The sequence below is a fragment of the Podarcis pityusensis genome, assembly GCF_964106645.2.
Source record: "Podarcis pityusensis genome assembly, chromosome: 16".
In the NCBI taxonomy this organism is placed as follows: domain Eukaryota; kingdom Metazoa; phylum Chordata; class Lepidosauria; order Squamata; family Lacertidae; genus Podarcis; species Podarcis pityusensis.
Window position 1 is genome coordinate 15,389,280 of NC_138041.1, and position 27,871 is coordinate 15,417,150.

General features: G+C 49.2%; 1 protein-coding gene across 34 annotated transcripts in view; it reads left to right on the forward strand.

The window, feature by feature from the left end:
* The window catches only part of NRXN2 (neurexin 2), a 355,281-nt gene extending 333,872 nt beyond the window's left edge, over positions 1–21,409 (forward strand). For 22 of the 34 annotated variants that reach the window (XM_080985831.1, XM_080985849.1, XM_080985827.1 and 19 more), the window contains one exon: positions 13,005–21,409. In XM_080985831.1, the coding sequence (XP_080841957.1) occupies positions 13,005–13,900 (896 nt within the window). In that variant the 3' untranslated portion in view covers positions 13,901–21,409. The remainder of the gene's footprint in view (positions 1–13,004) is intronic. The other 12 variants (XM_080985833.1, XM_080985840.1, XM_080985841.1 and 9 more) reach the window with 1 other exon arrangement.
* The last annotated feature ends 6,462 nt before the right edge of the window (positions 21,410–27,871 follow it).

Here is a 27,871-nt window from a genome sequence, read left to right on the forward strand (position 1 = left end):
CCTGTTCTTGCAGTGACCAACCAGATGCTGCAGTGGGAAACCCACAAGCAGGATTCAAGCACAAGAATGCACTCTCCTCCTGAGGCTTCTAAACTGGTATTCAGAAGCATTGCTGCCTCCAACCGTAGAGGCAGAGCATAGCCATTGTGGCTAGCATCGTCCTCCATGGATTTGCCTAATGGAGTACGAGCTTTGCCTCTCACAGTTCCAATCCTTGGCACCAATGGGAAAGGTTATTCTCTCCCTGAAACCCCAGAGAGTGTCTGCCAGTTAGAGTAGATTGGCCTTCTACAGCCTGATGCCCTCTAGACCTTTTGGACTACAACTCCCATCAGCCCAGCTGGCATCACTCTGGCCAAGGAGGATGGGAGCTGGGGGCAACCAGGTTGCAGAATGGCTGGATCCTGTGCAACAGATTGCATTGTTGCTCTTCTATGGAACCTTCATAACTTGACATTAAGGAAAACTGCCTTTAAGCATGTGAAGAATGTCTCTTATCCACTGAATGAAACTAGAGGGACAGAAGCATTCCTGATCATAATTGACACACATCCCAACGTCTTGCAACACAACACTATGCAGGACTAAACTATAGAAGTGGTGTTAATTGGGTAACTAGCCGTGGTCCTGACAAAAACCACCCCACTGAAGGTACTATTTGGTGACCCGAATGGAAAAGGCAAAGAGAAGCTTCTAGGGGGTCAGTTCCATCAGGACCATGGCAGGAAGCAAAGGGTTAAACTATCATCCATCTCTTACTGCCCCCCTTGCTGGCAACTGTTATTTGCATTTTTTAAAAAGGTGCACATCAATTGCATTGACACAATTCATGCCAACTCTCATTTCACCCACAGGGGCTGCCCTCAAAGGGGCAATTCCTCTGTCCTGGCAGGCATCTGCCTCCCCTTCCATGACCTTACCAGGATGCCTCTCAGCTTGCAAGGATCCCAGGCATCCCATCCCCTCAGAATATATTGGAGGGGGGCATTGTTTTCCACCCCACTTCCTACCCCAAATGGAGCAGACCTTCCAAACACCCATCATGAGCTGTAAACTTTCTTTAAGTGGGGAGACCTACCAAAGGCCACCTGCAGAGGCACCCCTCACGCCATCCACAAGGCAAGGAGATGCTTTCTTTGGTTTATTCTTCAACCAGAAAAGGAAAGGCTCCCAGGATAGTCACAACTGTAAGGCAGTCCATGCCCTCAGACTAAGAAGACACAACACAAAAGGAAAAGGAATGGGGATGGAAGAGGAGCAGGAGAGGAGAAAGCAAACTCAGGCACTAGTTCTTATTTACAGTGTTCTGGAAGAGGCAGCATCCAAGGACCCAGAAGTTGGTGATTTATTGGCTGAACTGATGGAAAGGACCTGCTGCCCATTTCTCCCTCTCTTGGAATGACTCTGGAGGGAGGGAGCTGGTGGTGCTGGCCTTCCTGCAGAGGGGAGTCCCGTGGCCATCCCAGTGGGGCTTCCTTTCATTTGCTTGCCAAGCCTTCTTTGTAAACCCTCCCACACAAATACCAAAAAAAGGAGAGGGTGGGGACACAGCAGGTGAAGAAGCCCAGGTCTGTGATCCAGGCTGGGCACAGAGGCCAAAACCCCTGATAATATCTCTCATATAACATAAGAACATCAGAAGAGCCTGCTGGATCAGGCCAGTTGCCCTTCTAGTCCAGCATCCTGTTCTCACAGGGCAAATCAGAGGCAGGGCTTGAGCACAAAAGTCCTCTCTCCTGTGGCTTCCAGCAACTAGTATTCAGAAGCATCGCTGCCTCCAACTTCGGCAGCAGAGCAGAGCCATCCTGGCTAGTAGCCATCAATAGCCCTCTCTCCCGCCTCTGGGGCACAGCGTTGCCTGCCCATCCCACCAGGGGCTCATCTGGGCTGTGTGCAATGTGTGTGCGTTGGTCTGTCTCGCTCTCTGTTGCGAGAGCCCCCTCTGCCTGCAGCCTGCCTGCCTGCATCACATCCACAGCTCAGCGCTGCTGCTCCACGCCGGCCTCTGCAGCAGCTCAGCCGCCTCCGCCTCTGCAGGGCCTTTTTCCTTGAGCCTGCCTGGAGAACTTTGGGCTATGCCTGCCTGCAAGAGAGGCTTATGAAACCAGAGAGAGAGAGAGATTATTTCCAAGCATTCAAACCTGGAATTAGTCCGTTGAAACAGCCCTGAGCAATTAAGGAGAACCGCATGCCTTGTATGCTGAAGACCACATGCTCATCTGAAGGACCTCAGGCTGGGAGGAGGCTGGCTGACACTGAAATCCATCCATCTCAGCATTGCCAAGCCAGCTGACAGTCTCTTTCCAAGGCCTCATACAGCTCTTTCTCAGCCGTACCTGGAAATCCCAGATGTGGATCCTGGAAGCCTTTAAATAGGGGCATAAGAAGCTGCCTTATACAAAGTCAGACCGCTGGTCTGTCTTGCTAGTATTACCTGCACTCATCAGCAGTGGCTCATCAAGGTTTCAGACAGAGAATTCTCTCTGCCCTACCTGGAAATGCCAGACATTGAGCTAGGCAATCAGCTGCCCTCCCACTGAACTCTGGCCCTTCCTGTAAAACCAAAACAAGTTTCCAGTCCTCATTTCCGGTTCTGAACATAGGGCTGATTTAAATTGGGGCAGAAGGAGCTGCCTTATGCCACTGAGCAACAGAGCCTTGTCCTGTTGTTGAGAGGGTCACTGGAGTGGCCCAAGCAAAAGAAAGATTTTCCTCCCCAGACAACCTGCAGAATTCATCACCGGAGGATGTTGAAATGGCCAAGCTGCTCTGTGGCTGTGAGGAACAAAAGGGACTTCTGCACCATTTCATCAATTTAGCTCCCTTTCAAGGTTTTCAAATAATTTAAGCATTCTGGTGATTAGATAGAGGACGAAAGAGAGAGGAAAGGAGAGGAGAGGAGAGGAGGGAATTGTTGTGGCTTTCAGAAACAGGGGGGGAAATTGGGAGGGGGGAGCACTGAAGCTGTGATTCCCTCCTGCATTTGGCCACATTGATTTATAGAATAGCTCTGAAGACATAAGGGTTGGGCACTTGCAATGTCGTTCCCCCACAATTAAAAATGAAAGCTGAGATTTTTCTGCTCCTGAACTCTCCCGCTAGGAACTGAACTCTGCCTTCGCTTCAGAGGTTATGGGCTCCAAGTCTTCTTGACCCCTCAGTTCCTTCCCTGGCCCATTTTGCAATCTTAAAAGCTCTGTTTAGGGCTGGTTCCTCTGGAGAGCAGCATTGTGGTATCTTTCCCCAAACACACACACACACAGAGAGACAAAAATCCCAGAGCCAGTGCTGTCCTGGTTAGCTTTGAGGAACAGACAGTGGCTCGGGGGGAGGGCAGCTGCCTGTGTTACTCAGAGCTTTTTCGCTGCCTTGTTTCACTAGTGTTGGCATGCACCTTTTGCACAAATAAGCATGAGCACCTGCAAGCAACACCTGTGACTCTTGCTGTTGGGGTCTAACCCACAGGGCAACCCTGTCCCCACTTGTGGGCCCCTTATCTGGCTACCCCTAGCCCCAGTGTAGCACCCCTGTTGACCCAACTTGCTCACCAGCTATAGAGTTCATGTGGGCAGCCCATGGGTCACATGCGATGGGAGGTAGCCCCTTCCCACATGCGACTACTTGATAACCTTCCACAGCCAAAGACCCACTCAAAATTAATCGCTTTACTTCTGTCGTGGCTGCTCCCTAGGGTTCTCTGGTAGTCTTGAGCTCAGCGCTGATCTAGCCATGCTTGCCTTGCCAAGTTTTGTCCAGATTTCTCCCTGCTTCTGACCATAGATGTACCGGACAGAGGATCTGCCCAGCACAGACTGGCCCACCTAAAAGGGAAGTGGAGTGGGGAACAGGCTTTGTAGCACAAAAGGCAGGTAGCCAGAGTCACTCGCTCCAAGGGCATCTCGTGATGCAGAATACAGGCCTGCCCTTGCTTAATGGACACTGGGCACTAGGGCTCTCCCGTCTTCCCATTGGGAACTCCTCCACCCAAGATGGCACTGGAGCCTTGAGGAGAGGACAGTTGGCTTCAGAGTAGCCTCATCAACAAGAATATGGCATGAATGCTTCTGAGAATAAAACACACCCCTAAGCTTGCCTGTTCTATGGGTGGTTTCCCACACACACACCAGACCCAAAATATTCTGAAGATGAATGGACAGGTGTTCCTGCCTACCCAGGAATCAGTTCACCACCCATTATAATTAGGTCACATATCTTAAAGTCAGTTGATTAACCAGCAAAAGCTTAATTCAAAATAACTCAGCAGGGCCATTGATTAGCAGGGCATTCCCCCCCCCTCCCCTCCTAAACTGACAGTTTCATTGGAAGCAGTCCATTTGGCAAACAGCTCAGCTCTCTATACCAGAAATTAACTTCTCAGATAAGTCACATTAGCACAGTTTGGGGAAACATAACAACTAGCAAGACACAGGCCACTCACTGCCTCCTGTAGAGGGCAGGGTTATGGTTAGGGTTCAAGTTTTTATGACTCCTGGGAAAGAGACTTCCTAGGGATACCATGGAGGAGACTCTTGAGAGTCCCATGGACTGCAAGAAGATCAAACCTATCCATTCTCAAGGAAATCAGCCCTGAGTGCTCACTGGAAGGACAGATTGTGAAGCTGAGACTACGATACTTTGGCCACCTCATGAGAAGAGAAGACTCCCTGGAAAAGACCCTGATGTTGGGAAAGATGGAGGGCACAAGGAGAAGGGGACGACAGAGGACGAGATGGTTGGACAGTGTTCTCGAAGCTACAAACATGAGTCTGACCAAACTGCGGGAGGCAGTGGAAGACAGGAGTGCCTGGCGTGCTCTGGTCCATGGGGTCACAAAGAGTCGGACACGACTAAACAACAACAACAGGGATACCATTGAAACCAGAGTCTTTTTCAGCAGTGCCTAGAGAAGTCAGAGATTGAGCCTGGGACCTTCCCGTGCAAAGTTGAACCTCTTCCACAGACCTCTACAGTAGCCCTGGGAGAGCAGCAGGCCCCAGTTCAACCCAGCCCTGCATCCTCATGACCCCCACCACCTGCCTTCATGTTCTCCCTCTGGGCTTAGGCCCCCATGAAGGGCAGCCCTCAAGGAGCTTGCACTCCTGGGTGCAAAATGGGGCTGCCCTGGGACTTGCTTATCTCCTGGGGTGGCTGCCTGTCCACCCCCAGACCGTCTGTGGGTGGTGAACTTCATGCCAGTATCCTGCACATGACAGCCTCTAAGCCATCTTGTCAGTTGGGGCTGGTGGAGGGGCAGATTTGGGCCCATGGAGGCAGACATGAGTTTGGAGTCCTGGACCGTTTTAATTTCCTGAGGCCATTTTGTCCATGTCATGTATCACTGCAATGAGATATGAAGACCATTTTCAAGGCGGGCTTGCTTTCGTTTTGAACAACAAGCAGCGGCAGTCGCCTTCCTTTACTGAACTATAAATTATCTTACACTTTGTTCAGCACCCTTAGCAGGTATATCGAGATTTTAGCAAGACACAAAGAAATTCTGTCTGGTTAAAGGGTGGGTAATTAATCAGTCAGGAAAAAAGACTCAAGTGAAAAAGGTTGCCTCACTTGTCCTGCACCTGCTCTCCTTACCTGGGCAGGGTGACCTCCACTCACCTCTGGGGAGTCACCCAGGCCATGGCCCTTAACCTCAAGCCTCTAAGCCCCAAAAGCCATGTTGAAGTCAAGAGTGCCTCTGCACACATACAGAGTGCCTTTGCTCAGCTTACAGGAGTAGCGTGGGTGGGGAACGGTGGAACTCCCAGGCATGTCTGAGCCACAGAAGGGGCCAGGCCAACCCATCTCTGGCACAAGCATGGCTCCTGCCAACAGGAAGGCACCCATACTGCTGCAGTTTCCTCTCCCCTGAACCAAAGGAGCATAATCATTTTTAGGCTGCCCCCCCTCCACCCACCCACCCACAGCCTCCTCTTCCCCCCCCCCAATCCCTCCCTGGGGAATTGCTGAGCAGCCGCTGCAGCCTCCTGTCTCCCCACCCCCCAAAAACGGCTCCTCTTTGATGGGAGCCTTGCTGATGCCTCCTCCCCTCCCTTCTGGATGATCAAAAGCAGAGACAGGCTCCTTTGTGAGCGGGTGCCAACTGTTTCTAAAGGCTTGGGGAGAGGGGGGGTCCCACCCAAGGAGCCGGCAAAGCAAGATAGAATCCACTCATTAAAAAGCATATTTGGATGGGGTTTTAATTAATGGAGGAGGAGGATGCAGTGGTAGAACGGAGGGGAAAGGGAGGACAGAGACCACTCCCACTTCCTCCTCTTTTGCGGGATTGGGGAGGCTGGTGCTATTCCACATGTCCCACTTTTCCACAGAGAGGCAAATTTCTTCTTCCCAGCTAGGCCATCCCCTCGTGCCAATGCCACTCAGGGCCTGGGTGAAGCCCTGCAGCCTTCTGAAGTGACAAGGCCACTGCTTTAGGACTGCCTAGTTGAGTACTCTATGTGTGAAATCCAGCAGCACCCCCCCCCCCCATACACACACACACACCACAGCTTTTTAGCACTTTTGGTGGCCAAGTCCAAATACTGCCACAGTTGACTATGGGGGTGCCATCTCAGAGAGAAGACCACATGCCGCACTCAGGTCCTGCTTGCAGATTTCCTGCAAGCAACTGGGTGGCCGTTGTGAGAACAGGATACTGGACTGGACAGGCCCCTTTGGCCTGATCCTGATCATGCTGCTACTGCAGGGCTCTTCTTCTGTTCTTATGCTAAGCAGGCAGCCCTCTCAGAGCTCCAAGTGCCAGGGCAGAAAAGCCTTCCTGAAATGGGCAGTTGGGCCCATGAGTCCTTTTGTCCCTGGTAACCCATTTTAATCATTTGGTAGCAAGAAGAGGGATTCTCTCTGCTGCTCTGTAAATGCTTGTTGGTTTATTGAGATTTATGCCCATCTTTCTTTAAAATATCTAATGCAGCTTTCAAGCAAGATAAAATATTATTCATAAGCAGCAGCAGCAACCGCAGCCAAATGATACCAGCAATATCAGGGAGAACTGCTTGGCAACTTGGGTATCTAAAAGTCAACAAAAACCTACAAACAGATGAAGGTTTAAGGCTCCACAAAAACTCGCCAAGGTCCTCGCTGCCTTTCTAAACCTAAACCACAATGGGAGCAGGCAGAAGTCCCTTGGGAGAATCCTCCAAATTTTATGTGCTTCAGCCAACAAGGCTCTGTCTCTGTATCCTGTTCCATAAAACTCCTTGGATGGCTTGTAACATTTCAAAACACAATAAAACGAGATGACTTGGGGAAGGGCTACAGCTCAGGGGAAGAGCCCCTGCTTGGCATGCAGAAGGTCCCAGCCTCAGTCCTGGCAGCTTCTTCAGGTAGGACTTGTGCAGGCTCCTGCCTGAAGCCCTAGAGAACTGCTTCCTGGGAGGAAGTAATCACAGGCAGATTCCTCTATATTTTGAAACAGCAAGGTCAAAAGGGGCATTGATACCAGCGCCAGGTGGGCCTCCCTGGGTCGGGAGCACCTCCATCAGCAGGATGCCACCACTAGCGCTGCCGCCTCTGCCACCCAGTGCCTCCAACACTTTTAAAAATCATAGTTCTTGGATGCTGAGCTGAGAGGGAACCCAAAGGTTGCCTTCCTGTCCCAATCAGTTCTGACCACCTCAGGGCTTAACTTTTACATTCCTGTTTGAATCAGCCCTTTATTCAAAGCCACAGAATTTCTTTTTGGGTTGAATGATCACAGCTTAAGGGCTGAGTGTCTGCTTTAAATGCAAACAGCCCCAAGTTCAATCCCTGGCTTCTACCAGGTGGGAAAGGGTCCTGTCTGAAGCCCTGGTGAGGTCCTGGCAGTCAGGGTGGGCAAGACTGAGCTTAGCTCAGTGGCCCACTAGATAAGATCAGAAGCTTCTGTCTGCAGCTGGATCAGACCAAAAGCCCCTCACAAAATGGGAAGTCCCCATTTTGTGAGGGGCACAGCACCTTTCCCCCTTTGTATTGCTACGTGTTGAAAATTGCCCATTTACTCCTCTCCCTGAGCTTGGGCTGCTCAGCTTTCCAGAAAATCACTACAGAGCCCGCAAAATGTAGTAGGTTAGAATAAGGGCCTCTTGAAACCAACCATCTTGTCTCTGTGCCCAACCATGGAGGTCTGGAAGCTTGCAAGAGCTCATCTGTGCAGCAGCCCATTTTTGGAAGCTCAAGAGCAGGACATGAAGTCAAACAACTTCTTCTCTGCCCCTTGCAGGTATCCTTCCACCCAAGCATCCCAAAAAAGCAACAGTGCATGGCTTGACTCTCCCAACTATGCCTAAGGAGGAGGCATCTCTGCAAGAGGCTTTTGCGGCTGTCACATAGCATGTGCCCATTGGAAAGGCTTCAACCCTCTTCCCTGTGCTCTGGGAGTGTTGGCCAGCTCTGTAGTTAACAACTCACTTGGTTGCCAGAGGTGACTAGGAATTCCACGCAGGCGAGTGCATAGTATAATCTAGTCATCTCTATTTCTGTAATGGGGCTTTCTCTCCTCTGTGGCCAGCATGGAAATCTGGCCTACTAGGAGGAATGCAGGCTAGTAACTTTTGTGGGCTTATTTTAAAAGGGCAGGTTAGACCACCACCTCCCATCCTCCTTCACCATGGTGGCTATTGTTATTTTTAATGTGCACATTAATAGTAGGCACACAATTAACATCATGTCTACTTTGTACCTAACACTCCTCTTCTGTGTCGGTGGAATTAGAGATGTTTCTTTAGCCTTCTGGAAGGCCAGTAACCAGAAAAAGGTGTCATGAGGTCAGAAATAGGTGTATGGACAGCCTGGCATGCCTTCATCTCTGCATATTTATCCCTTCTTCCAGTAACAAACTCAGGTGGGTGAGTGCCAATAGGATTGGAGCTAAACTGGGGCCACCCGGAAAAAAGAGAGGCATATCAGCATTCTCGGGGGAAGCCTGAGATTTGCCAAAGTGCAAATAAAATAAATAAAAACTGGGAAAGACCCAATGAGCAACTGAGTAAGGACTGAGCTTGCTTAGTAGCCACAGAATTTATGGCACTTGGTTGGAAATTTAAAAATGGGGAGAAGAGAAGGGAATGGAATGGGCAGGCAGGCACACTAAACAGGACCGCTCCTACTCAGAGACGAGGCTACACTACAGTGTCTATGCCCACCCTTCAAATAAAAGATTTTACAGGACAGCTTACCCCAGTTGGGTACAAAATGCACAGTTCAAAAAGAGACATTAAAAGCGCATAAAACCAATTTTATTTCAAGATTAGAAGTGCTATTAAAAGAGGAAGCAACTGAAAAGGCCTCTGAAAGGGCTGAAAAGATAGCTGTGTTGGCCCCAGGCCAGCCTTCGCAGGCAGAAGGTCCTGTGTGAGGGGTGGCATCAGCAAGGAAGCCATGTGCCATACTGGGCACAGCCCACCTCACCACTCTCAACCCAGAACAGATCCTCCATAAGATGCCCTCTGCGGACCATCATAGCCAGCCATCGGCCTTCATTTTCTCTGTTGAAAGTGTCAGCTTGGATAGCTCAGTTGGTAGAGCATGTTGCTGATAACACCAAAGTTGCAAGTTTGATCCCTGTATGGGACAGCTGCATATTCCTGCATTTCAGGGGGTTGGACTAGATGATTCTTAGGATCTTCCCTTCCAACTCTACACTGGTATAATTTTATTATTCATCTCCATCTAGAATCACACCAAGAAATTGTGCTGTACTGTTGACAGGGAGCAGCTCAGGTGCCTCTGGCTCACACTGGAGAAGGGCAAAGGGAAGGAGCTGTGGGGCCAGAGATGCCTTTCATCTGGCCCCTCCCTCCCAATGGGGCTCCCGTGTATTTTCCTTGGCTTTATTTTGCATACCTGCCATTCATTTGTTCATTCCAGTTCTGCTCCCCTTCACCTGCGGCCTGTGCCAGCCTGGATTGTTAGGGGTGCAGAAAGGTGGGGGTGCTTGATTTGGTAGCATAGATGAGCCCTCCATGCTTTGAACCAGGTGCCCTTGGGGGTCTCGGGTGCCTCCTGCATGGAGAAACCTCCAGTGAGTGAGCACAGAGAACTGCGTGGAACCCTTTTTCTCTCTCTTTCTCCCCAGCCTATGTTGGCCTGATCAGCCTGTAGTGCAACAGCATCCTCTTGGTAGGCTGGGAACATCCCTCCATCCTCAGCCACAGCAGCTCTGCTGTCTCCTGGTGGAATTAGCATTTAGATAGCCAGGTTTATCTCCCAGGAGCACATCCCTGCCCTTCCCGACATGCTTCTCCATCGCCAGCAGCTATTAACGCAGCCACCCAGCTTAGCCTGCCTTTCTTCCTCGCTCAGCCTCTGCCCCCTCTCACTCTCTGGGGTCCTTGGCAACTCTCCCCTTCCTACAGATTGCCACTGCCCCCCACCTGCCTGGCATCCCCAGCTCACCTCCTCAGTTTCCCATTTATCCTGCGCAGGGGGGCACCACCGTAGGCCAGGAGGCGGAAGAGGATAGAATTAATAGCTCGCTTGCTTGCCAAAAGAGCTTCCAAGGGGTGCCAGTGTCCCTGCTCTCCCCTTCCAAACCCAAACAGGTCCCTCCTTACCAAAGCAGGGCGGGGTATTTCATTTTTGTATTGAAAAGCTGCCTTAAATTAGTGCAATCTCATGCACATTTGCTCACATGTAAGCCCCACTGAGTTTGGTGGGGCTCAATCTCAGCTAAGTATGCAAAGGATGGCCACGTAATTGGAATTCCATATGAGTAATTTGAGGTTGAGGGGGGGGGTGGAGAGAAAAATATTGCATTGAAAAATCATGATAGCACACCCACAAGAAAAAAAAAGGGGTTCCTGAAACCAATCTGCTGTTCAACGCTTTCATGTTGACCTCTGGCCTGCCATACCTTGGTCTTCTTCCAGCAACCATGTGAAGAAACTCCTTAATAGACCCATTTTGCAGATGAGGAATTAAAAGTCAGTCGTGACCAAACCTGGGATTCAGAGTCACAAGCTCCTTCTCCCAAAAACACATAAAATCCCCTGGGATATTCTCACAACCTTCTCACAGCATATTCTCACAACCGTTTCGGCACTTTGTACCTACCCAAAATGTGAACGTTTTTGGTCATCCTGCTTTCTTTGCAATGGATGCACATCTTGAACTGTCCTGCTGAAATCCTGCAACTAGTCATACCACAAAATGCTCTGGGTTTTGCTGCTGCTGTTCAGCTTTAGCACCAGGGTTCCCCCTCCAGACAGCAATAAAGCGAAAGCACTGGGGAAACATCACAGAACAACTAATAAAGCAGAACAATATGTGGATGGTCCTGTATGAACCCACAGCTAATGCACTATTATTGTGTCAATGTTGCAGAACACACACAAACGCATCCCATCCTGGAGGGGCCCTGGAAACGAAGCAGTGAGCCTACTCCAAAACTTTCTCAGACATGAGCAGTATTGAAAGCAGAATTGCATATAACCACCCCAGTGCCAGTATAAGGCAGTGTTCCTGTGCGCAGATGGAAAGGGGTGGGGGAACCAAATCTCTACCTGCTATACACTTAGTCATGTCTGCCTGAGTTGCTCCTCTCTCTCTCTCTCTCTCTCTCTCTCTCTCTCTCTCACACACACACACACACACACACACACAAAGTTGACACTGCATGTATCTCCTACAATTCCATTCAGGGGTGTGGGGGTGTTTCTTGTGTTTTTTACCTGCATCTTTGAAGAAGCTCCTTCTGTACACCCTCCATCCATGCTGCCAACCTTTCCCTGCCTAGGGCACTCAGTAGTTGTGCAGGGGCAATGCTCCCCAACCCTGGACTCTTCTCTTTCCCCCAGCTCACCTGAGAAACCGTCTCCCCATGCATCAGGGTCCTGGGTGTTCAGATAGGGTGGAACATGAGACTTCTTTTTGTCACCCTTTCTCCCTCCTCCCCAGCTGACATATTTTGCACATGATGAGAGGTGCCTTTGTCTTCCAAGCATTCCAGACAGGTGGTGCCCTCATTCAAGTCAGACCTGGGAGAGGGGGGTTGGGGATCAGTTCTGAGAGGGGAGCAGGGTAAAAACAGTGATCGGGAGGGGACAGGCAGACAGGATTCCTGGGTCTTGTTTCCCTGGGGCTTTGAAGGACGCCTGTTCAGAGATTTGTCTCCCCTCTTACCCAATCCCAGTGGCAGAAAACTCCCTTCTGCTTGATACCACAAGCCATTTTGATTTATGACTAAATAGGTACCCTCTCTGCACTCCCAATTTGGAAAGGGCCGAGGAGCTAGAGTTTCAGGCTCCCTGGTGAATTCAAAATGGACCATTGGTTCTGAGTACTGCTGGTGGGGAGGGGGGAAACTGGGACACCCCAAGAAAGGGGCAAAGGGGCGACTGTTTTGGGATGGGGATGTGGGTGGGGAAGGGAAGATTTGAAATGATGCAGTCATGGAAAGAAAAGAACAGAAATGAATCTAGCGAGAAAGAGACATTAAAAAAAAAAAGCAAGATGCAGAGAAAGATGTTTAAAGAAAAGAAAAGAAAAAAAGTTGTTTTTTCTCCAAAAAACATTCTTACCTAGTTTTCTTTTTTGTAATTTTTTTTCTTCATGCTAATATCACACGGCCTATTTGTTGATGTAAGTTGACTGAATTCCGTGGTTTGCTCTCTTATTTTTAAAAACAAACAGAAAGGGAAAAGAGGAAGAGGCAAGAAAAGGCAATATTAGTGTTTTAGCAGGAGAGGATGGGAAGCCAGCCAGACAGCCGAGGGTTTTATTGCTCTTAATTCTGCTGTTTTATCTGTTTAATTTTTTGCGCATTAAATGACTTTTTTAATTCTTTTTTTTTCCTTCTTCCTTTGATTATGATTTCTCTAGACTAATGTGTTGCAAAGGAGAGAGAGAGGAGGAAAGAAAGAGGACAGTTTAGTGGCCAGGGATGGAGACGGAGGGGTTTGGCTAGCTATAACTCTCGTGGCTTGAGTTGTCTTGTGTCAAGGGGGCAGGGTGCCTGCGAGGTCACTAACCCGCTCTCCCCTCTTCTGTCTCTCCCCCTTTTCTCTCTGTTCTAGGAGGTGAATTAGTATTGCCCATAATAACAGAAGACTCCCTAGACACCCCTCCAATTGCCACCCGGTCTCCATTCATCCCCCCGCCTCCCACCTTTGGCCCCTTCCTAACCGTAGTCGAGACCACCAAAGACACCCTTTCCCCGCCATCCCATCCAAGGCCCCCCTGTCTGGCCGACCAAGATGACAGCGACTGTGAAGAAGGGATCGAGGCCTCCGGCTATGCCTCGGGCGAGGTTTTCGACTCCAGCCTGCCCCCTACTGACGACGAAGATTTTTATACCACCTTCCCCCTGGTCACGGATAGGACCCTAATAGGCCGGCCGGAAGGAGCTTCCAAAAAGGCCCAAGGATACCGCCCCAACCTTAGGACAGGACTGCCGGCTTCGCCCTCCGTCCCCGACCTCCTGACCTCCACAACCTCTCCCAATCTGGTCCGTAACATTCCCGCCGGCAAAATGAACAACCGGGAGCCCCTCAACCCCCAGCCAAAACAGTACCCCCCACTCTCCACCTCCTTTGAGCCCGACAAGCTAAACAGGCTTAAGTACCCAGGTATAACCTCTTCCCCCAATTTCCACAATCTGCCCACAGCTAACCCCACCGGCCCCGGGGAGAGGGGGCCCCCTGGTGCCGTGGAGGTCATCCGGGAGTCCAGCAGCACCACCGGCATGGTGGTCGGGATCGTGGCGGCCGCGGCCCTCTGTATCCTCATCCTCCTCTACGCCATGTACAAATACCGCAACCGGGACGAAGGCTCCTACCAGGTGGACCAAAGCCGGAACTACATCAGTAACTCGGCCCAGAGCAACGGCACGGTGGTCAAGGAGAAGCCAGCCGCTGCTGCCAAAACGCCCAGCAAGAGCAAGAAGAACAAAGACAAGGAATATTATGTCTGAGCCCCCCCTCCCAGCCCCCCCAGCCCCTGCGTGCGCCAGAGAGACCGACACCCAGCCGGCGCACGCAGTGGAGCCACCCAGACCTACACGCACCCAAACTTTCTGGAGAGGAGACCACCCAAGCGCATCCTTCCCCTTCTTCCGCATCCGAGAGGCCAGCTGATGGCGCCCTCCAGTGGCCACCTCCACCCGCTCCTCTTGAGTTTGCTCATCCCTTGTTTACTTTAAGCCCTTCCCTCCTCGCAAAAAAAACGAAAACACACAAAGGAACCACAGCAAGAAGGTTGCAGGGTCTCCCTCCCTCCCCACCTCCTTTTCCACCCTGGCCATCCAACCCTGCAGGGTTGCTGTTTTTTCCCCTTAGGCAAACGGAGGGGGAAGGGAAGCCACAGTGGCCGAGGTGAAGGGAGGCAGCGTTGGCCTGAAGAGAGGGACGCTGGGAAGGAGGAGAATTAAAAGGGGGGGGGGTTTCAAGCTTCCCAGGTGAGGTTGGAGCCAGAATGCTGCTTTGTGATCTGTCTGCAAGAGAGTCTTTGCCCCTCTCTTTGTTGAGGGGCTTTTGGTGTGGAAAACAAAAAACTGGGGCCCACCCGTCTTTCCTCACCCCACCCCACCCCAGCACCACGCTCTGAAACAGAGATGCCTAGCTGGAGCTCACAACTCTACAGAACCCTATAACTGAACTGGGGGGCAGAGAGGACCCACAGCGGCCAAAAACAACCCCTACTCCACCTCCTCCTCTCTCTTGGAATTATCTCAAGCAAAGGGGTCTGTCCTTTCTATCATTTCTCTCTCTCTCTCTTTCTCTCTCTCTTCGTTAATGTGTCAGAGTCTTGGAAATGTGTGGAATAAAACAAAAAGATTTTTAAAAAGAAAAACTACTAATTATAAGAAAAGAAGCAGGTGACGTGGATTTTGCTTGCGTTGTTGGACTGAGGACTCCCTCCTTCCCCAACAGCCAACACCTAGCCTGTCTTGTAATAAAAAGAGGGAGTAAAATTGAGGTGGTGTTTGACACCCATAAATCAATGCAGTGGAGCGCAGCTTTGGGGTGCAGCTGCATTGTGTGTGTGTGTGTTTGCGTGTGGAGGGGGGTGGATCAAGTATCTCCCGGGGGTTTTGTTTTGCAGGGGTCCAAATGAACCAACCTTCAATACCTTCCATACCTCCCTCTCCCCTTTTCACTCTCCCTTGGATCAAGGTGCTACTATATTGTGGTCTTTCTTTAAACTGTGTTACAAGCATGTGAAACTTGGGCTGACTTTTAGTTTTATGTCGTTTGTCGGGGCCGGGTGTCGAGAAAAAAAGTGTGTGTGGAGCCAGATGCAGCAGCAGCAGCAGCAAGCACATCCCTTTGCATCAAAGCCGCAAGCAGACCCTGGCAGTTTCTCCAGAGGGCGCAATGGCCCGTGGGAGGAGGGCGAGGACGTGTCCGTGTGTGGTGCAAGTGGTGAGCGCGTGCAGAGCGCATGGGCGCAGCTGGGGCTCCAGTGTCTCTTCCCTCCCCGCCCTTCAGCTGCCTTCCCGGTTCTTCCAAAAAAAAAAAAAAGGAGGGAGACAAGTCAAGAGGAAGCCATAGATAACTCTGTGCAGAGTTCGATCTATCTGTCTATCTATAAATACACAAAGATATATACATAAAGATATATATAGAGATATATAAGATATAAAAAGTATACATAATATATGGAGAGTTTAAAGGCGGCCGTTTGAAGGAAGGGTCAGGGAAAGACTCTTGGCTCCAGGAGTCAGATGGAAGGGTCTGCGATGGCAGCAAATGGCCAGTTCCTACATTTGCCCAAGGTCAGGGCTGGGGAGCTCCACCGTTCAGATCCTAGGGGCGTTGTGGGGGTGGACCTTTCCTCCCCAGGTGAGTTTTGAGGGTATAGATGAGGGGTGATGGCTTATTCCAAGACGGCAAGAATAGCCCCTTGGTCTTTCCTCTGGGTGTGTTGGGTGTGAGTGGCCCTTTGAGAGGGAGAGTTTGGGGTGACCACTGAGGGCGTTTGAGGGGCAGAGAGGCAAGCCAGGTCAGCTCCAGGAGGATGACCCAGAGCAAGGTCCATTAGAGTAAGTGGGGCAGCTGCCCCACCTGCCTTCTTCATTACAGCAACCAGTCTGTGTGGGGTGGTCCTGGCTGTCGGCTGCTTCCTCTTAAGTCTCAGTGTTGCCGTTGCAGGGACTTAGCAGGGAAGAGGGAGAGGAGGGCAAAACTAGACTTAAGTTGACTCTGTGCCTCCTTGTCTGTGGCCCAACTCATAGACTGGGCTCTCTGCTGCGGCCCAGGGCATGGAAACAGACAAGTGGCCTTGTTGCTGCCCCAGCTGCAAGAAGCATTGCCTCTTTCAAATACATCCTCTTCTCCCAAGCCTTTCTTTCAGCACCAAAAAGGGCAGTCCCTCCCCCAGCCCAAAACATTAAAAGTTTGTAACAAGTTTTGCATGAATCTTCAGTGATTTACCTTTGCAGGAAGAGCCAGGACTTACTGTGACATTTGCCTCCCTGCTGCCTTGCATAGCAACTGAGACTCTTTGTCCCTGATAAAGGAGCTCCAAGCTCAAACTGCTTCCAAAATTGAATCCGGAATAATGCAAGTCGGAGAAGGGTCTGTGGAAGGGATCAGTTATGTCCATCTGTTATCTCACAGGGCTCAGGTTAAAATGGACTCAGAACTGGACCCAGGGCCCCCAATGCAGCCTGATCGGAGCAGAACGATCACCTTGCTCCTCACTCCTCTTCCTGGCCTGCCACTCCTGCCGCCACAGCCGGCCCCCTGAAATTTGGGATGGGGAGAAATTCTACAGAGTGTGCATTTAAAGGCGAGCCCTTCCTCATTTTGCACTTTTCTGAAACAATCTGAACCAATAGACGGCAGCCCTCCTTCGAAATTCTGACTTCTCCAAACTTTGCAATTGAGTTCTCTAGCTAGGCGATGTGTGGGGAAAATGGATATATTGGTGGAAACGGCACACCAAAACACATAAGGGGGGAATTGCTTCTCAAAATGTTTACTAGTAAAAATTGCAGATGAAAAGGTAGGGAAAATCCACAGTGAAATGGTGGGTTTTTGTGAGGACTTAGGGGGAAATCGCAAACTGGTGTTGAAATGTGGAGGACTGGATTTAATAATGGAAAAATGAGGAAGTGAGAAGCACTAAAATGGATTGGTTTGCCCCCTCCCTTCGTACAATTGTTTTGTCACCATCCGGGCTTAGGTGACAGCCCAGCTCAGTGAAAAGTATTTGAGGGTGAGGCTTTAACAGCCTTTAAACAACTGTTAGGCATGACTTTGCAGAACTTAATTGGGGCCTGGGATGGATGGATGGATGGGAGGATTTTCCACCAGTGCAGATCTTTGCCATTTTGCAATGCAGTTTTGCACCACTGCAACAGCAGGAGGTGGGGGGGGGGGCTTGGAGGCAGCTCTCCCTGCTGCATGACCCATTGAGGGGCAAGGAGACCTGCCCTGTATGGTATCCAGGAGGCTTTGTTACAGCTGCAATACTATACTCACTTAACTGGGAGTAAGTCCATTGAACTCAGTGGAACTTAATTCTGAGTAGTCATGCGCAGGCTTGTACTGTAAGCAACTGGGAATAGTTGTGCTTTAACCTCTGGTGTGTATAAAAAGAGATGCTGAGATTCAAAAGGAGAACCTGCATTCATCTCAAACAATTTGGCAGCATTTTAGATCCGGATTAATCTTAACGTTTTAAAATATTTTGAAATTTCACTTTTCCAAGTCAGCTCGGTAGGATGCTCTTCAAACTCTTCCATCTTGCCGATGGATTTTAATGCAAGTGGGTTAAAATGTTTGCTCTTCCCAGTGATGCTTTAAAAACCCTAAATGCCATGTCACCTGTGGTTGGAGCTGAGGAAATAAATGCAGAGGCTGTTAATTAAAAACGTTGCAAGCAAATTCAACTCTGGGGATTTCCCACCCCCACCCCACCCCTTCCACATTCATTTGAGGCCTAGTTATGACAAAACTTGCTTTCAGTGAGTTTACAGGCATCATTAAATGTGGGCCCCTTAACCTGCAAAGGAAAGGCACCACAAGAGCTGCTGCTTTATGAGTATTGGGCTGGGCTAGTTAATGCAGGAAAGGATACCTCAGCCTCTTACAACTGGCACCAAGTGAAGGCCTTTCCCTTTGGGACAATCAGCAATGCCAGGCACCCAGCGCCACCCAGGTCAGGGCACTGGGGAGACAGGAGACAGAGTGGAGCAACTGCCTCAGGCAGCTGATGCTGGCAGGGGGCAACACCCCACCCCGTCAGAGGTCAGAACTCTGTGCACCTCACACAACTAGTTTGGCACCCCTAAAACTACTCTGGTGTCATGGAGGGCATTGCCCCATTGCCAGTGTTGGAAGAAAATTCAGCTGCCGGTCCAGTTGACCTCTGTAGGTGACATGGGGAGGGGGCAACTTGGTCTGGCCCTGGGCTAGTGAGCTTCCACAGGCTGGAGCAACAGCCCTTCACCTCTCAGCTCCTGCCCTTGCTGTGGGGGGGGGGGGCGACGACTTCCTGAGGTAGCAGATCCTCTCCTTGGGGTGTGTGTGTGTGTGTGTGTGTGTGTGTTCGTGCAAGAGTGGGTGTCCAGTGCCTGGCGGTCTCTTGGTGCTATAAAAATTGTTCAGTGATCCTGTCCTTGAATGTAGCTTATTAGCCAAATTGAACCCAGTCTTGTAGTGGACGGAACTTTCTCACTTCCCCATACAGAGTTTTCTGCTGGGCTACGTCAAGGGGGCAGCAGAAACCTTGTTCTGTGCCAGAGGGTGGAGGTGCCTGTGAACCATGAGGCCTGGCTTGCACCAGCTAAGGTAGCCTGATGCCCTCTGGTGCCATGGAAGAGAGTGTGACCCCATTGCCAACGCTGGGAGTCAGATCTGGTCAGGTTCTGAATGTGGGGTGGCAGGGGACATCCTCAGGCAGGCAAGTGTGTTAGGGCAAGAGCCCTGAGGTCTCCCCTTTGCAGATGGTATGAAGAGTGTTTAAGGAAAGTGAGGGATAATTTGGGGAGAGGCTATTGGCTGTATAATTGTAGAGTTGGAAGGGTTCCCAAGGGTCGTCTAGTCCAACCCCCCTGCAATGCAAGAATTGCAGCTAAAGGATCCCTGACAGATGGCCATTCAACATTCAGTTGGTGAGTCACAACCCCCAACTGTTGGGCCAGGGACCACTAACACCATACATGTGTCCGGCTTAAAAGATGCGGGTTCTAGAGGCGCCTTTCCGGCAATGAAGCTGAGAGGGTGAGGAAGAGAGAGTGGTGGGAGAGGCTTGGAGAGGGAGACGGTAGCACTGGGGGGTTCCCTTAAAAAATGGAGGACTTTGCAAAGCTTCCAGAGGTGGCTCAGGGCTTCTTGACTGGATGTTTCCATGAATACAGAGAGTGTGCCACATGCAAAGCAACTTCTAATTTTGTCAAATAACCCAGGATGGAAATTTTTGAACTATACAGAACTCTTCCTCGTGTGAGGGTAGGGAACACAGCTTCCTGGGACAAAACCTGGAGTTCTCCCCTCTTTATAGTTTATGGGCTGTGTCCAACTAAGGTCCAAGAGTCAACCAGCTTAAATTCATGGACCTCTGTTAGTCATGTCCATTAATTTCAATTGATCTGCTCTTGAATATGAAAAATGTATAACCAGTGGCAGATTTATAGGTATGCACAGAATTAGGGCCCCATCAGTCGATGTTGTTAACTGAGGGGAAACCTTTGAAATGTGACGTCAGTGACTCTAGTATTTTAGTTTGTTGTGCTGTTTCTACTCCCTATTAATGTCAGTGTTGGCTGGTCCATTAGGACAACCGGGTCTTAGCCTGACCACACAAAATATCAAGCATTTTTCAGAAAAATATTTCACCCAAATATCATCATTTGTGCTCCGGCCAAACAGTTCTCTGCACCACTCAGACAATCTCAGTCCAAAAGCAGCACTGTGGCAAAGAAGTCCCACCCATCTGTCTCTAGGCAGAAAAACAAATTGATATTAAATGTGTGTCAGTGGCGCTACTGGCTCTGAGACCTGCTTGTGTAGTTCCCCCTTCATCCCTCTTGTCCTGATAGCAGTCCAGCCTGGTTGTCCCAGAGCTCAGAGCTCTTTCTGCTCAGAGCATGCTCAGAACTGTTTCCTTAAAGGCTACACTACAGTAACAAAGCTCCACACTCGGCTTCCTGTGACCAGCCTTGTTGATTCTTTAATGTTTATTTCATTGTTTGCAAGCTCGTTCTAATGCATGTAGCTCTGTCATATTTTCAGGCACAGTCACATTGATTTAGGCAAAATGTAGGGCCCTCCAAAAGGGTCCTGTGGACCATAAATCTGCCACTGTGTATGGGTGCATTGCATGCAACACCTTGTCTTCATTTGCGGAGTCGGTGGAGCTGCCACCTGTATGTCCAGAATCTGAGGAAGAGTTCTGTGTAATGGGGGGGGGGGGAGCCTGCATCCAGTCTTTTTAGTGGGTCCAGATAATAGGGCAACTTTTTAGTTGCTCTGTAGGGCCAGCAAAGCAAAGCAAAATGGCCCCCTCCCCAGCTGCTCTTTCGGTTCAGCACTTGCCTGCTCAGTCAGAAACTGGGGGCGCCCCAGCCACACACGGACATGTGCCCACCCACAGTTCTTGAGCGGTGTTTGCCACTCCTTGATCCTAAGATACCTTTGGGCTCCTGCAGGTTGTGGAGGAGACACTGGCCTCCATTTGTCCATTTGAATTGCTTCCGACTGATTGGGAGGGGAGTTGTGTTCCTTTTGTGGTTATTCTAGGTGGCCATCTCTGGACCCCACCCCCAATCCAAAGCCAACTGAACCCATCTGGGGATTGGCGGGGGGGGGGGGTTCTGTGTGTCGGGGGGGGGAGAATCAGCCATTTGTTTTTGTTTTATTTTTAATTTTTTCCCTCCCCACAATCCTCAGCTGTTTCTCAGGCGGGGCCCACCTGCCCACTTCTACGAGAGTGTAATGAGCATTATTACCAAATGTAAATTTATTTGTACATTATTAATATTTTATTTTTATCTGGGGAGGGGAACATGCAGAAGGTCAGAAACTCCATAGGCAAAAACACCCTCAGATCCAAAACCCTCTTTTTTAAATAAATAAAAAATACTAATAATGGTGATAATAAAAAGAATTTGGGGTGGGGTGGGGGAGATCAGTTCCTTTTGACAATGAAATTCCTGACATTTTTTCCCATTTTTTTAATGGCATTCCATTTGGGGTGGAAATCAGTTTTAATTTGACTTGATTTATTTTGTAATTGATGACTTTTTTTAAACGACAAAGGGGAAAAAATTACCTTTCCTGTTTGTTTGGTTTTTCTGGGGTGGGGTTGGGGGGGATAAACTGTGATTCTGCATATTTACCCTGTAAAATTCCTGTATTCTTCAATGTTATTGTAAAGTGTTACTGATAAAAGATGATTATGAACAAACAAACGAAAAAGTCCAACCCATGTACATTTAGCACAAAGGGGAATACAGTTGATTCTATACTTCGTATACTTTGTTCTAGTCTTTCTTTTGTATGGCTGGGGACTGTGTTGCATGAGAGGGCTCTGGACTTCCCCTCAGATTGAAGTTTATCAGAGTTTCCCATGAGACGAACCATTAAAATAATTGGGTGTATGCCTATTTCCTACCTCTGCGTCAAGCACTGACTTTCCAAAATGGTTCCACCACCAGATAGACGTCGCACAGACTCCTGTTCGTGCTGTGTAACTATCCCTATACAATGGTAAATATTTAACTGGAGAAAAACATTGTTTTGAAGGTGTTGTTTGCATGCAGTGTCCCCATCTTTTCCAGAACTTGGTTATATTTGACTACTGAAGGGGCAGAATAAATGCCAGGGGGTTTCCACACAAGCTCTTTACTCCAGAAGAGCCGGACGAGCATCTTTGGGACACCACACCCATCTCTCTCGAGATGTATGGGTCTAATGAGTCTTTCTAAATGCATGGCATTATCCAGATGTCATTGCTCTCCTGTTGAAAGCCATATGTAGAATTCCAATGGGCTTCCCACACTTGGAATGGGGTGCTTGGTGTGTCCATGTGGCTCCCACAATGCTCCATTATCTACCCCATCAAAAAAAATGATGGAGCCCAATAAGGCTTTGGGTGAGGCAGTTCAGCTGCCTTAGGACTGAAGCCTAAATACTTTTAACTTTGCACTAAAGCGCACATCCAATCTAAGCGCTCTTGTACAATTAAAAGGTAAACCCCTAACAGTTAAGTCCAGTCAAGAACGACTCTGGGGTTGCAGCGCTCATCTCGCTTTACAGGCCGAGGGAGCCGGCATTTGTCCGCTCCGCAGACAGTTTTTCCAGGTCATGTGGCCAGCATGACTAAGCCGCTGCTGGCGCAACGGAACACCAACACCAGAGCAGCGCACGGAAATGCTGTTTACCTTCCCGCCAGAGCAGTACCTATTAATCTACTTGCACTTTTTTGGGGCATGCTTTCGAACTGCTAGGTTGGCAGGAGCTGGGTCTGAGCAACGGACAATCCATCGCGGGGATTCGAACCGCTGACCTTTTGATCAGCAAGCCCAAGGCTCAGTGGATTAGACCACAGCGCCACCCACGTCCCTCTTGCACAATTACCTCCGCGATATTAAAAGTGTTTTTATGAAAGATCGGGGAAACAAAGGCAGTTGCTAAAATGGCACCCACCAGGAAAGACCGCAGTTGGGTTTGTTTTTTCAATGTTTACGTTTGCCCTTAATTACTTCCTTTTCTTTTTTAGCTCTGTTGCACAAAGAGGTTATTAAAAGCATTGGTTTAAAAAAAAATTAAAAGACATAAAACATTGATGAGAATATGGAACTGATATGAGAGTCTGCTGAAGGAGATGTGTTGGTATTAAGGCTCAATCCACCAGTCATCACTATGCCTCTTTAAGAAAATGGAAGCGAAGTCTGAAGGCCATCGGCACCTGTTGAGATTGTGCTGTTCTAGCCATTATCTATTATCTATTTCCTGTTGGGAAAAGACAGGGAGAGGATGGTGGGTGGAAAGAGGTCAACTGGATGGCAGTGCCCACCGATGCCCTGTCAGGCTCTGTGTTCCTACCCCTCCTTCATGGAGGGCTTCCTGGAAAATACTGCCTCACATGGCAACCTGATGCAGGTGTTTACTCAGAAGTAACTTGTAAGGAAGGAGGAAGAATTCAATTCAGTTGGCACTGAAAGTTGAATCTACCCAATCTGCACTTTCTGAAGCTACATGCAAAGTGATGCACAGCAGCCCTCCCTCAAAATGTGCTCTTCTTCGAATTGCCAAGTCTTGTGCAAAAGGGTGTGTAAAGCCTGCAAAGAAATGCATATAATAGTGAAAATCCCATACAAAAATGCATTATATCAAGGAAAATATATTAGGGAACATATGCTTTGCAAAAAAATAATAATAATGTGTATTATTTGGCAGAATTGCAGGCAAAAAAATGTATATTGGGATAAAGTCACACTAAAATTCTGGTGAATTACTTCTTTTTTATCGCAAACTGACGTGGAAATATGGATAACTGAATTTCAGATTAGAAAGTTAATAAATCAACATTGGCCAAGACTGACAGATCTGCCCATCCTGAGAAGGAAGTCCTATAGCATGGGTAGGCAAACTAAGGCCCAGGGGCCAGATCCGGCCCAATTGCCTTCTAAATCCAGCCCGCGGACAGTCTGGGAATCAGCATATTTTTATATGAGTAGAATGTGTGCTTTTATTTAAAATGCATCTCTGGGTTTTTGTGGGGCATAGGAATTCGTTCATTTTTTCCCAAAAAAATATAGTCCGGCCCCCCACAAGGTGTGAGGGACAGTGGACCAGCCCCCTGCTGAAAAAGTTTGCTGACCCCTGTACTATAGAATGCAGGGGGGTAAATGGCTATGGGGTTGCATTTGGGGATGGCACTTCCATGTGGCAAATTGCCCCAGGTGGCAGCAATTAGCATACATTCCCCAGGCCCTCAATTGTGACAGAGGAGGGAGGAAACCCCCTGAGGGAGGAGGGGGCACCAGAGGGCACTGCCCCCAGGGCACTTGGCCACCTCAAATCTGTCATTGGCCCTGAATTGTACAAAGAGGTGCCTTGGATTTTTCTAGCCCAGTTCGCCATACACACACACAGAGGGCACTGGTGTCTTTGCGGGGTTATTGCGAGGATAAAACAGGTATGGGGCGAACCCTGCATGCATCTCTGCGAGAGGAAGGGTGGGGTCAAAATGGAAGAAGAGAGAAAGAGAGAGATGCTTGGAGCCAGAGGCCTCTGCTGCGGCTGTGCTCCTTCCCGCTGTCCTTCTGATTAAATCAAACTGGAGCAGCTCCTCCTGAGCCTTTCAGCCTGAATTATTTTGAACCGCAAATATCTGATGTCAGCCTCAGTCCTTTCCAGGTTTCTGATCAGAACGGCTTCCATCCAGATGGCAACTGAGGGGGGGGGACACACCAGATGAGCACCTCCTGCATCCAAGGAGCCCCCCCCCCCCCAAAACCTCTTCTTCCCTGGGCAAAGTTGAGATCCCAGAGGATGCTGGAAGCCACAATGAGAAACTGATGGATGGCCCCCATTTTAAAGGGCAGCTGCAGAATAAGAGGGAGAGGGATGTTTGAGTGACAGGGTCCCTCCTGGCCAAAGGTGGCCTGGAGATCAAATGAACTATTAGCAACCGTGTAGGTGGGTTTTTGGTTGTTGTTTTTTACACAAAGGAAAAGTGTAGCAATTTGGATCAGGACCCGGTTGGCAGAGAAGCTCTCACTGGGTGACCTTGAGCCAGTCACTCACTCTCAGCCTCACCTACCTCTCAGGGTTGCTGTGAGGATAATACGGAGAGGAGGAGAACTATGAATACTGCCATGAGCTCTTTGGAGGAAGAAGGGTGGGGTACAATTGTAATAAATAGTAATAATAAACAGCTCTGAGGGTAAAGTCAGGAATTGTTGTTGTTTAGTCGTTTAGTTGTGTCTGACTCTTCATGACGCCATGGACCAGAGCACGCCAGGCACTTCTGTCTTCCACTTCCTCCCACAGTTTGGTCAAACTCATGCTGGTAGCTTCGAGAACACTGTCCAACCATCTCGTCCTCTTCTCCTTGTGCCCTCCATCTTTCCCAACATCAGGGTCTTTTCCAGGGAGTCTTCTCTTCTCATGAGGTGGCCAAAGTATTGGAGCCTCAGCTTCAGGATCTGTCCTTCCAGTGAGCACTCAGGGCTGATTTCCTTAAGAATGGAGAGTTTTGATCTTCTTGCAGTCCATGGGACTCTCAAGAGTCTCCTCCGGCACCATAATTCAAAAGCATCAATTCTTTGGCGATCAGCCTTCTTTATGGTCCAGCTCTCACTTCCATACATCGCTAAAGGTCAGGAATATTATCCCCCAATTGCAGATGGGGTGACTGAGGCCGAGAGGCTAGTGCCGTGCCTAAAGGCCATCTTGTGAGTTCATGGTAGAGGCAAGATTCAAACCAGGGGCTTTGTGATTTGCTGATGGAAGTGTATTCTTCAGCTGTCACCATGTCATGGTCCCCATTACACACAGGCCTGTGAGTTAGGCTAGAAAGGCGAGCAGCAGGAAGGCCCCTTTTTATCAGGAAATGGAGAATGGGAGGGAAGCTCCCCCTCTGTTGCCCACCCTCCCCGCCAGCCAGCTCCCTTCCAGTGTCAGAGCTGGGCTGGCGGGGGGGTGGGGGGCTTATTCAGGAAGGCTCCCTCCTTCCTCCCCCGCCCAGAAAAAAGGAGGACAAAGGGAGCACAGAGCTGCAATTGAAAAATGTATATCTGCTCATTTATATGCATAGATGCAAATGTATAAATAACTGCGGGGCTATAAATAGCAATCCAAGACATCTCACTCTAAAGGTGGGCTCTGTGCATCTGCTCAGTCAGCTGGCTGTCAGGTGCTGCTCATTCTCGCTGCCTTACCTGCGTTTCGTCTTCAAAGAGAGGGTGCCTTAAAATAGGACGGGCCTCTGTAAAGGAAGACAGGGGGGGCAGTTTGGGGGTTGTTGTGTTGAACAAGAGCGAGTCAAAGAGACACTTCCCCCTCCCTCCAGCTGCCAATCACCCCATCCTCACTTGCCAGAACATCTGGGTCAGGCATCCCCAACCTTTGGCCCTCCAGATGTTTTGGACTACAATTCCCATGATCCCTGACCACTGGTCCTGTTAGCTAGGGATCATGGGAGTTGTAGGCCAAAACATCTGGAGGGCCGCAGATAGGGGATGCCTGATCTAGGTTTACCCTACAGGTTGCCCCCCTCCGTGGACTTCTCTGCAAGGTTCCCTCAGCAAGGCAAGGGGATGTAGGAAAGGGTCAATGGTTGGACTGCCATTCTCAGGCCCACCTGTGGCCACTGATGCTGAAGGCCATCTTTAGATGGCAGCAGACCTCATAATCCCTGCCGCTTTCTGAAATCGGGGAGGGGGGGTGATTCAAAGGACGATCAGAAGAGCCTGCTGGATGAAGGCAATGGCCCCTCTAGTCCGGCATCCTGCTGAAGCAATATTCAAGCAGGATAGCAGGATTTGAGCACAAGAGCAGCCCTCTCCCCTCCAGTGGTTTCCAGCATTGCTGCCTCTAACTGTGACGGCAGAGCATAAGCCATTGCTGAAGACAAAGCGGGAGAATGATGGGCAAGGAGGGAGCTGCACTAGCTGGGGAGGGGTACCTCCCAAAGACCCCTGCACCCATTAAAACACACAGCACAAGGGACAGTCAAATGAGCCCGCTGATTTTCATGGGAGATGGTTGATTCCAAACTTTGGCCTTGAGGCCGATTAGACCGCAGTAAGGGAGGCGGTGGGCCTGATCCAGCCTAAAGGCACATCCCCAAGCAACCTTGCACTTTGGCACTGTGCTTAATTTCCTTTCATTTTGCTTCATGTTTAACTTCATTTCCTCTGCCTTCTTTCACAAAAGACATTCAGGGTGGAACCACCAGGCCTCATTCACTCATATTTTACCAGGGGCTGGGTGCCCATGCAGCTTTGTCATCCACCTGTAACCTTCCAGTGTTTCCCCAGAGTGTCTAGAACATCTTTTATTCTTACTGCAGAAAGTCTGCCTGCTTTTTTCTTTCAGAAATATGGGTTTTCCACAGGGGCTGAAGGCCTTCACATGACTGTTCTGTGTCCTTTCAAAGGGGGGGGCTTTGAGATGAGCAGTGAACTAGCGAGTCAGGGTGGGAAGACCCAGCAATTTCGCTTCCCTCAGTGTTTCAGTTTTCCAGTCTTAAATTCACTTCTCCACATTTCTGTAGCCATCTGAGGAATTTCGTGTTTAAATACTTTAGTGTTTTAGAGCAAATTTATCCTAATTACTACAGTGAGTAATAGACACACATTTGCAAGCACTTTCTCCTACTACAATCATAGAATCATACAAGTTAGAAGGGACCTCCAAGGGTCATCTAGTCCAACCCCCTGCAATGCAATAATCACAGCTGCAGAATCCCTGACCATTGGCCATCCAACCTCTGTTTAGAAACCTCCAATGAAAGAGAGTCCATCAATGGTTTTTTGTATGTTATTTTCACCAATGTATTCATTTGTATGCATACTTTTTACCGGATACAGGCATTTCTGTAACGATCACTTGGAGAAACTTCATCACAGAATTTGGTTAAGTGTGAATGTCAAAGGTTGACTCTCTCTCTGGTTCTCGTATAGCTTCAGAAAGTGCAGATTTGATCAATTCACCTTCAACTGAATTGACTTCCTCGCCCATCTCTACTATCCAGCAACTAAACCTATCGCAGCCGAAGTGCAGAATCACTTTAACGTTATAGTGGGCAACAATTTTTAGACGCCTTTATTATTATTATTTTAAAAAATAATCTTTTAATTGATGATAAAACTCTTTTCCGGCTATGTTTTTTTTTAAAAAAAAAATACTGCTGCTTAAACGAAAGAGTGGTGCCGTGCTACAATGCTATAATGCCATTTTGAAAATTTCGATTGGTGGGGAAA